Genomic DNA, 11,575 nt, shown 5'->3' on the forward strand with positions numbered 1-11,575 from the left:
ATATTTTTTTTATTTAATTTTAAATAATAAATTAATAAATGAACCAACATCACTTAACTTTAAAAATTAGAAAGGATAAGTTTATAATAAAAATCTTTGAGAGATCAAAATTACTAATTTGTGAAACTATATAAACTAAAAGTTTATTTAAGGCTATAAATTTATAATTTACATTTAATTAATTATTTACGGTGTAGTGACACTGACAGTACCTGTATAGTGTATATATAAAGGATAGGCGAGTTTGTGATAAGCCCAATGAAAATGGGTAGGACAGAGGTGGCTTCTTTATCCTAGTTGAGTAGTAAACTTCACTGCAGAGTGTGAGGAAAGGGGAGAGAGAGAGAGAGAGAAAGAGAGTGTTCCGCATGTTGCTTTGGTTGGATGGCTGAGACATGATTTCAACTTCAAGCAGTAGCATGGCTTCTTTACTTCCCAAAACGGCACCGCATCTCCTCCCATTCGCAAACCCTTATTCGCCCCTCATCTTACCTTTCCGCTTCCACTCTTTCCCTCGCCCTCCTCTCTCCGCCCTCAGAGCCATTTCTTCCGATGCCGATAATTTGCGCGCCAAGCCCCTCGTTTCTCACGCCTTTGAAGACAACAACGACGACGACGACAAATGGGTTGACTGGGAGGACCAGATTCTGGAGGACACCGTTCCCCTCGTTGGCTTCGTCAGGATGCTTCTCCATTCTGGACAGTGTGTCTCTCTAACCAAAACCTTTGCTTTTTCATGTCTCTTGCCCATTTTGCATTGCTGCTTCTGATAATACCTTTCCAGATATGAAAATGGAGATAGACTAAGTCCAGAGCACGAGAAAACCATTCTTGAGAAGCTGCTTCCCTTTCATCCAGAGTCTCAGAAAAAGATTGGATGTGGAGTTGATTATATCACGGTATCTCTTTCTCGCTTTTTCCTTCTCTCATTCATACACACACATTATGTGCACTACTTTTGATGGCACAAGCCTTTCCCAGTATTTTACATTTTCTTCGGTTGGGTCCAACAATTATAATTTTTTTTAGGTTTAGGAGTCTGTTATATATATGGTCATGACATCAGTTGTTGCCTGCTGCAAATATATCACCTTTCGTCCATTATAAAATTAAAATGGCTTTGCTAGATGGTGGGTGTTGGAAATCCAACTTAATTGTTGTCACCACTAGCGTACCTTAATTGTGACCTCTTTGGGATGCCTTCATTGCAGCCTCCAGCACCTTCATTGTACTGGGTCTGAGGAGGTGTGTTTAGTTCCACATCCTAGTGATATGGCCTAAGTAGTGCTTACAAATGTTTTGATAATTGTCATCTTACTCGTCGATTTTATGGAATTAAGGTAGGTCCCAAGCCCAAATTCTAATAGGATTTGTTTTTTTAAGTGTACGATACAATAGGGCAAGTTGGTAGCTAATTATGACTGATGAGGAAGTGAAGGAATTAATTTTGTTAATTCCTAGAGTGCCATATGATTGCTGTTTTATGAAAATTTATGGCGATAATTTGTTCACCTAGAGTTAGGGGAAATTATGACAGTTATGTGTAGAAAATGACTAATGGTAGTTATTTATTTGGAGTATATGAGCCTATTTCGGTAAATTTCTCCATAAACACTTTTAGGAGAGAAACAAAGGAAGAAAAAAATGAAGCTTCTTCATAGTTAAAATTAGCTTATACATAAGCTAATTTATAGAAATTCTCTCCTATTAGCTTTTTCAAAATTTTGTTTTTAACTTATGCATAAGCTAGTTTTAGCTATTTATTCTCCCCTAGAAGTGCTTTTGGATAAGTTTATCCAAACAAACCCTATATCTTATTGTAGGTTGTGTAATTAGATAATGTGAAGTTATTTGTAATTTGTGGACAGAGAATACCCTGTAGGAAACATTTGTCTCTGGGACAACAAGTTTATTGTTGTATTGTATGTGATAGGAGACTTTTGTCTATGGGACAACAATTGTATAGTTTCATAGTGTGTGATTTCAGTGACCAATTAAGAGTAAGATCATGATGTGTTTGTCAAAGAGGTTGGATGAATTGGAAGAAAAAGTAGAAGGAGTGGGAGCTAGACTTGAGGCTCAGGTAGGGCTTAGTTTGGACAAGAATTCAACAATTTTTGAGAAGATTTTTTTGGAGATGAGAAAACTAATGGACAAGTCTGTAGAGGAGGATAAAGTATCAAATTCAACCAATCATGTGTTGAGAGAAATGGTAAATGCAATGAACATTTCCTTGTGTATTGCAAAACAAAAGATATGTTTATATACAAAGTAGTGGGCCTAGGCCCATGTGATCAAACTATATCTAACACTCCCCCTCAAGCTAGTGTATATAGATCATATGCACCAAGCTTATTACAAATATAATCAATCCTAGTACCTCGTAATGATTTGGTGAAGACATCTGCCAACTAATTAGTAGAGTTAACAAACTGAGTAGTAATGTCTCCAGAGTCCAGATAAAATCTTCTTACGAATGAAGTGACAATCTATTTTAATGTGTTTGGTCCTCTCGTGAAATACTGGATTTGGGGCAATATGAAGGGCAACTTGGTTATCACATATGAGAGTTATCTGTGTAACTTCGCCAAATCTCAATTCTTTAAGCAACTGTTTGAGCCAAATAAGCTCACAAGTAGCAGAGGCCATAGCACGATATTCTGCTTCTGCACTAGATCTTGCCACTACATTCTGCTTCTTACTTTTCTAGGAAATCAAGTTATCACCAATAAAGATACAATAACTTGAGGTGGATCTCTTGCCGGAGGGAGAGCTTGCCTAATCTGCATTTGAGTACCCCACAACTTGAGTATGATTGTTGTAGTCATATATAATAAACCTTTTCCTGGAGCACCTTTGATATACTTTAGAATGCGGATGACTGCATTCCAATGTCCTGCATATGGAGAATTGAGATATTGACTCAATACACTAACCGTAAAGGATATGTCAGGACGAGTTACGTGAGATAATTTGATTTCCCAACCAATTTTTTGTACCTCTCAGGGTCTGAGAAAGGCTCCCCTTGACTTGGTAGAAGTTTAGCATTGGGATCCATAGGTGTATCGATGGGCTTGGAACTCATTAGTCCAGTTTCCTCTAAAATATCCAATGCATACTTTCTTTGAGATATTACAATTCCATTTTTAGATTGTGCTACCTCAATCCCCAAAAAATATCTAGTTTACCAAGGTTTTTCATCTGAAAGTGAAGACAAAGATGTTGTTTTATCTGAGAAATGTCATGATGGTCACTGCTGGTAAGAACAATATCATCAACATATACTATCAAGTAGATGCACCCAGCAGTGGAATGTTGATAAAAAACAGAATGATCAACTTCACTTCGAGTCATACCAAACTGTTTGACTATGGTACTAAATCGACCAAACCATGCCCTTGGAGACTGCTTAAGACCATAAAGTGATTTGTGGAGACGATATACCAAACTGGAAGACTCCCCCTGAGCAACAAACTCAGGAGGTTGCTCCATATAAATTTCCTCTAGCAAATCCCTATGAAGAAAGACATTTTTATAACATCCAGTTGATAGAGAGGCCAACGGCGAAGAGCAGCCATGGCTAAGTATAATTTGACAGAGGCCATCTTGGCAACGAGGGAGAAAGTGTCACCATAGTCTAATCCAATAATTTGAGTATAACCTTTGGCGACCAAACAAGCTTTGAGTCGATCAATGGTGCCATCAGGGCCAACCTTGACCGTAAAGATCCATCGACATCCAACCACAAACTTCTCAGGAGGCAAAGAAACAAGATCCCAAGTACCATTATTCTGAAGAGCACATAGTCATCGATCATGGCTTGTCTCCAACAAGGGTGGGCTAAGGCACCACCTACAGTTTTAGGAATAGACATAAAGGAAATAGAAGAGAGACAAGTATATTGGGATGGGGATAACCTGTGATAACTCAGAGTAATATAATGAGGGGAAGGATTACGAGTAGAACGATTACCTTTCCGGAGGGCAATAGGGAGGTCTAACTCAAGTGGTTGAGCCGGAGGGGACGAAGGTGGTGGCACTAGAGTAGAGTCGGTAGGGGGCCCAATGGGAAGGCGAGAGTGTTGCCGACGATGATAAACTTGAAGTGGAGGCGACGGTGGTGGGTTGACGGCAACAATGAAGAAAAATGCCGGAAAACAAAGAAAAAAAATTGTCAGAAAGAGGCACGGGGAGGTGGGTAGCCGGAAAACGGAATGAGACACGTTTTCCGGGCATCGATGAACAGTGGGTCCACTGAAAAGTCAAGGATTAGGCTCTAGATACTATGTTAAGAGAAATGGTAAATGCAATGAACATTTCCTTGTGTATTGCAAAACAAAAGATATGTTTATATACAAAGTAGTGGGCCTAGGCCCATGTGATCAAAATATATCTAACAATGACATAAATGAGTACCGTATGGCAGTTAAGGAAGTGGAATTGCCATCTCTCAATGGAGATGACTCTATTGGGTGGATTACTAGGGAATAAACTTAATTTGAAGTTCAGAATATTAGTGAAGACGTGAAGAATAAATGAGCAAAGTTAAGCATGGAGGGTGTTTTCTACTATTCATTGGTTTAATCTATTGAGAGAAACAAGAGATCAAGTTGAAAAGGGGAATGGTGACATTATTTGGGGGGCAGCTGTATGAAAATTCTTTCCAAGAATTGTCCAAGTTGAAAAAAGAGGGATCAATGGAGTTTATAAAAGCATTTGAGTTTCTCTCGTTGCAAGTTAATTGTTTACCCAAAGATTAATATTTAGGTTATTTTTTTGGTTAAGTTGCAACTTGAAATTAAGCATTGGGTGCAAACATTTCAACCAAAAACAAGAACTCAACTATTGCATTATGCACACAATATAGAGGCATAAATTTCAAATCTGCTTGCGGTTGTGGATAGTTACAGGTGGCAAAATGGTGTTAATAGTTTCAACACTACAGAGAGGACATTGAAGCACAACTTAGGAGGAAGAAATTTGGGATCTATCACTGTTGTTTCAAGTTCTGTAACTGCTTCTAAAGGGAGAAGCAATTGGGATGGTGGAAATAATTTGAGTTAATGGAAGTTATGACAATGTGTAGAAAATAACTGTTTTAGAAACCAGTTTTATATTAAAAAGTCCAGGATGACTGTTATGAACCAAGAAGTAGGAGTGGGAAATAAAAGGTAGATTTAATTGAATAAGACGCAAAGAACAAGGAATAGGAGAAATCTCCCCTCCAAAGGGTTTCTCCTTTACAAGAGCTAAAGCTCAATTTACAAAATGATACCCGATATGTTCCTCCTGTTCCCCTTGCACATAGAGGACTCTAATTCGTAATATTGGTAACATATTTCCTAATTGGGTAGTTTTTACACCACCCGATTTGTTAATAACTGAACATAAGTAATCTCTTCTGTCTCTCAGCCTCTAATACTGACAAGTTCTTTCAGGATCTTCATCCTGAAGTTGTATTCATTTCTCTCTTTCTAGTAGGTCAATTAAAATAGTGTTCCAAATTCAACTACTTTGCTCAATCTAGTTTTCATTCCATGAGTTATCACATGATAAGTGCATTAGTATTGACCAAAACTGATCCAATTGACCAAATCCAATTTTAAAACTACTTTAAAATCAGTTTGAAATGAGTTTTGGTGCAAAAATCAGATTTAGAATTAGCTTTGGTTAAAAACTGTATTGAGACCAGAACCAGTTCAAAGCTAATTTAAAACCAGTTTCAACTTTCCAAACCAGTTTTGAAATATAAAAGTATTTCAGTTTTGAAATCTAATTCATATGACTGGTTAAAAATTGGATGTGAACTGGTTTTAACTTTTACATCATATCAAACCTTGCACATCCCTAACTAGCCAAGTATGGCTTTTGGTCTTGGTTTTACCATCTGTGTGGTAAATTTATTCCTGTATTAGCAGCTGAAAAGAAGGTAAAATTCCACTTCTCCCTTGCTAAGCTAGAGAAAGCATAGTGCATCTGTTGCCTTCTGCTCTGTAACTGTCTTCAATTTCTTTCCAACATTAGGTTTTGAAAACACACTAATAAAAATCATTAGATTATGCATTTGCCACACTCATTGTCTCTAGCGTTGAATTCTATTCAATCTGTTTTTCTTGGGATTGACTGTAACTGAAACACTATCTTTACAAGTTGCTGAAAAAATTATTGTTCTCTTTTCTATGGCAGATTGGGTATCATCCTGATTTTGAACGCTCTAGGTGCTTGTTCATAGTACGACAAGATGGAGAGATGGTTGATTTTTCATATTGGAAATGCATAAAAGGCTTGATCAGAAAGAACTATCCATTATATGCAGACAGTTTCATTCTCAGACATTTCAGGAAGAAGAGTCGTAATATGTGAAGCTAGCACTGTCTTTTGCTGGTTGGACCGTTTCCTAAATTTCTCTTCTTTTTTAATCCCATTTCATTTTTCGTGTTTTATTATTGCTAGTAGCATGCTATTTTGAAGGTTTGAGAAAAAAAGAATACAAAAACTTTTGATGTTCAGAAGAGTGATTAGCATTTAAGGACTCACTACAAAATATTGCCATCAATGCTGAAAATTGAGCCCATTTCATTATTGACAATATTCGTAGTGCTATAAAAATATGGGAATGTAGATTATGTATATAGATTCTGATGATAATGTATCTTTCAGTTCAAATATTTTTTCAATTTCAAGATTTGAAATTTATTTTATACCGCTATTGTTTTGACATTTAGGGAGAGGTATTATCCTATTTTAATTTCAAAATACTATAATATTCAATGATGAGTTATGGTGTTATTTAGGAGTTGCATATTTGGAGAAGAGTAATTATAAATATACCAACAAGGTTGGTCAAATAGGTAAAAACAAATCGTACTCATATTGTAAAATCGTGAGTTTAATTCATGTTAAGTGCTCTACCAATGTGAGGAGTTTAACTCACTTTTAAACATCTTTAATGTTTGAATTGACAATTACCGGTGAAATTTGTTGAAGATGCTATCTTTTAAAGGAAAACAACTCATAAGAGAGGGGACGAAATTCTGACGTTTTGTAAAGTAGGAATTCACATTATCTTAACATGGATATTTTCCAAGTTTTTGGTATCATGGCATCCTGTTTACTTTTTTATTTATCGTTCTTTGAAATTAAAATTTGTACTACTTCAGTTCCATCTTATAAATGTGTAAAATTACTTTTCACAAATTATGATAATTGTTTTTTTTTAGGAGTTACATACAAATTTTTTTTCATAAACCACAAGTATATTTCATTAAAATTAATTCTATCTGAACTAGTTAGAATTATGATAGACAGTAAAATTCTCCTTTTGAATATTTAAAATAAGTATATATCTTAAGATTTGAGCTCAGGATCACTGTTAATATGAGATAATTTAGTATCAGATTCACATGTTTAATAGTGCTATAAATATAATTTTTATTAAATGATAATGTAAAATAACTTACTCAATCTATTCATAAAATTAAAAAAAATGGTTAATGTAATTAGTTACATTAATTTGTTAAGAATTTGTATTATTATTTTTCTAGAATTATTTTGAAATTGTTAGAACTCATCATCTCTTTTTATTTAATTACTTTCATCTAATTAATTACTTTATATTTTTATTAATTGCAAAATTTAAAAATAATTAAAAGTATTTTAATTAAAAAATAATTAATATAAAATGACCTTTTGTTTTTTTTAGAGAGTCAAAATGACTTCTTATTAAAAGAGAAAACCAAATTTCTCAAGAAAATCTATATTGAGAATGAAAGTGTCACCTTATCATTGATTCTTAACTTTCAACGGCCACTTAGCATTTATACAATTAACAGAAACAGAGAGTGACAGTACTCATCTAATGTGCAAATGTTGACAAAGACGATAAATGGCAAGAACCAAATTTAATACTAATTCTGGTAAGGGTAACCAAATTTAGTTAATTATATTTCTAGAATTGTTTTTGAAATTAAATTTGGTTATAATACTTTATATATATATATATATATATATATAATTTCACTTATTTTTTTTTTATTTTTTAAGTCTATAGTTTAAAATATAATTTTTAAATTTATATATTTATCTTTTTCAATTTTTTTTAGTACTTATAATTTAAGATAAATCTTTTATCTCTATATTTATAATTTATATATATTTTTATTTTTATAATTATTTTTATTTTTTAACATTGTTTATGTTGTGTTGATGTAATAGAGATTTTCAATTTTAAAATATTAAAGAGTCACACAGTATTAAGAGATTTAATCTAGAGTTCAACAAAATATATTCATCATTGAATAGATAAGGTTAAATTAATACATATGTCAATAAAAAAGATAACGTTAAAAAGAATAATTATAAAGATTAAAAAATTGTAAATATAAGATTTAAAAATATTTATATTAAATTATACAAGCTAAAAATATAAATATAAGGATTAAAAGAATTATTTTAAATTATAAAAATTAAAAAGTAAAGTAAGTAAAACGATAAAAAAAAGAGATAATTTTTAAGTTTTATTTGCTTAAATTTTTTAGCTAATTAATTAGATTATGTATGGACAAATTTTTCTACAAATAATTATAATAAAAAAGTTGAATTTCTTTTATTTAGCTTCTTCAATAACTAAGGTGTATAATGTAATTTAGCATAAAAACATTCTATATATTTTATTTTCTTAGCTTCTTTCATAAACACTTAAGAAAATTTTATCTGAAAGAAACAATTGTATACAATCAGTTGAAGATATTTTTGTTAAACAAATAATTAGTATAAGAATCGAATTTGAGATCTTATTGAAAACATATGATATAATGTACTGGAAAAAAAAAAAGTATTAGATGCAGAGCATTGAGATTGTATGTCGATTGTGCATGTGGCGCGCACTTACGGGCTCATGTGACGAGGCGTGTTGGTTGGACACGTGTGTGTGCTCCCATTTTGTTGGCCCAAATACAATAATATTACAAGGTTTTGGTGCCTTTCTGAAGTGGTAATGGAGAATGGACTACATTTGACAGTGCTTGTCTCCCTCTTCTCTTTGCAACACCTGTTCTTCTTCTTCTATTCTAATTATTTTTCCTTTTTCTCCATTGGTGCATAACTGCTGAGCTGTCCTAACAATTTTGGACCTTTCTAGAGTTGGTGCACAGAACTTGATGTACAATGCACACTCTTGCTTCCTTCACCAACAAAATAATATCATTTTATCATATGTGATATCAGATCATCTGGATCTGACATAACAAATGAATAGATTAACTACATGTTTGAAAAAAGTGTTTTCAACGTAAGAAACCACATCATTTGGTTAAATAATTTAGGGTATGTTGAATCCACATGTTTAGTTACTTTTTTTTTTTTTTAATTGAACGATAATTTTCAATCAAAGTAACATTGTTACTTTTGTGTTACATTATTTACTAAAAGAATATTTGATTGTCCAAGGTTAAAAAATAAAATATTTTATCAAATTCAGAAGTTCCAAAATATATTTAATAGATTAAGAAATAAAATTTACCCAACAAATTACCTATATTGTTTTTGCTTGTTCTTTATTTTTGGATTCTTATACCATTTAGAAGTTGTAAAAATATTTTGACATTATTTACAATTCAATTTTTAATATCACAATTATTTTTTTTATTAATAATAACAACGTATTATCAATTCAAATATATTTGAAAATAATGAAATAAATAATATTTATATCATATTATAAAATTCATTTTCATTTTAGTAATTAAATACTTAAAGTAATTTTAGTTGCTATCATTCAAACAAGTTTTTATTTCAATAAAAGAATACTTTTAAAATAAAGATATTTAAATATAAATTAAATTAAACTAAACTCTTTCTATTCATCTTAAATTTAATTTAACTTAGTTTTTCAACTCCAAACACACATGTACATACTTATAAGTTTGTTAGGCCAAAGTTAATAAGGTAGAACAAATTTATAATTTTGCTAGCGAAATTAATCAAAATTAATAAGGTAGTATAGTTAACTAGAGAACTATAAAATAATAATTTTTTAAAATATGTGTAGCATGTTTTTAAAAATTTATATATAGTCATTACAAGAAATGTTACATACAATGACATATAAAAAATGTCATTATAAGTAATATATATATATATATATATATATATATATATATATATATATATAGGAGAGTTATAATAATACTGGTGTAATTTTTACTAAATATTACATTATTTAATAACTTTATATTAAATGTGAATTTTGTAAATCCAACTGTTAGATTGAAAGTTCTTTAATCTAAGATTATATATACAAAATTTTAAATTAATTCAAGGTGATTTGATACTTCATTCTTATAAAATAAAATTGACGTAATATATTTATTTTAACATACACTAAAATATGAACACTTTGATTACTTTCAAGCTGTTGTTCAATTTTAACAAAATTTGATATACACATATAAAATGATATGAACTTCCAATCTAATGGTTGAATTTACAAAATTTACATTTAATATAAATTTATTAAACGGTGTAATACTTAGTAAAAGTTACACTGGTGTTATTATAACCCTCTTCATATATATATATATATATATATATATATATATTTGACTTGTAATTATATACAATTTTAGTATTGATTTTAAATGAGATTTAACAACATATTTTGTGTGTCACTATAGTGTGTCACTATAGTCTATACTCACATTTTTTTTAACAATATACAAACATATATTATATTTATTGTGTGAGTAAAAATAATTTTTAGTGATATATATAATGTTATTATAGAGTGTATGTATTTTATATGACAATTTTCTAATAATGAGTAGTCCAAAAATAACTCAAAATACAACTAAAGACTTCCTAATAATAATGAAACTGACACATAGAACTTGTAAGATTATAAGATTCAAGAAGCTAGAGTGTTTAAAAAAAAAATTGACAAGATGTATTTCTCCTTAAAAGAAGGAGACATTTATTTATATAAAAAAATCTTATAACGATCAAGACAAAACTTTAACCCAAAAAATATAGTCATACCTATATAGGTTTTGAATGAATAGAAAAACCAAATATAATGTAATAATAATAATAAAAATCTAGAACTCATCATCTCTGCACAGTCAAGATAGCAAATCAGTAAATTTACATTGTGACAAACTTATCCTCGTGCATGCCCATAATTTATTATTAGCTTTTTCAAAATATATGACAAACATATATTCTTGAACAATTTCAAACAATGAAACTCAAGATTTTTGAATTATCTCTAAATTTCAACAGATTTAATTTTATTATAAACATTTTTCTGACATTGAAAAATGTTAAATCGACACTAAACATGAATATTCACTGCTAAAATTTTTCTTATTACATGCGAATTTTCTTGAGAATTTTTCATTTTTTTAACATTGAAAAATGCTAAATTGACACTAAATATGAATATTCACTACTAAAATTTCTCTTATTACATGCGAATTTTCTTGCAAATTTTTATGAAAAATTCGCAGGAAACATTGTTCTTACAAATTTTTCTGCGAAATTTTATTTACCTTCATAGATAATATATTTTTTCAAATTTT

General features: G+C 30.7%; 1 protein-coding gene across 1 annotated transcript; it reads left to right on the top strand.

Annotated features, from left to right (window-relative positions):
* The first annotated feature begins 243 nt into the window (after positions 1-243).
* Positions 244-6,700, top strand: LOC109802939 (DCL-like protein). The gene is made up of 3 exons (XM_020364367.3): positions 244-703; positions 785-899; positions 6,186-6,700. Exons 1-3 carry the CDS (start codon positions 396-398, stop codon positions 6,360-6,362), a joined length of 600 nt encoding a protein of 199 aa, XP_020219956.1. The 5' UTR covers positions 244-395; the 3' UTR covers positions 6,363-6,700.
* The last annotated feature ends 4,875 nt before the right edge of the window (positions 6,701-11,575 follow it).

This window comes from Cajanus cajan, chromosome 4 (assembly GCF_000230855.2).
Source record: "Cajanus cajan strain Asha chromosome 4, NIPB_CcT2T_4, whole genome shotgun sequence".
In the NCBI taxonomy this organism is placed as follows: domain Eukaryota; kingdom Viridiplantae; phylum Streptophyta; class Magnoliopsida; order Fabales; family Fabaceae; genus Cajanus; species Cajanus cajan.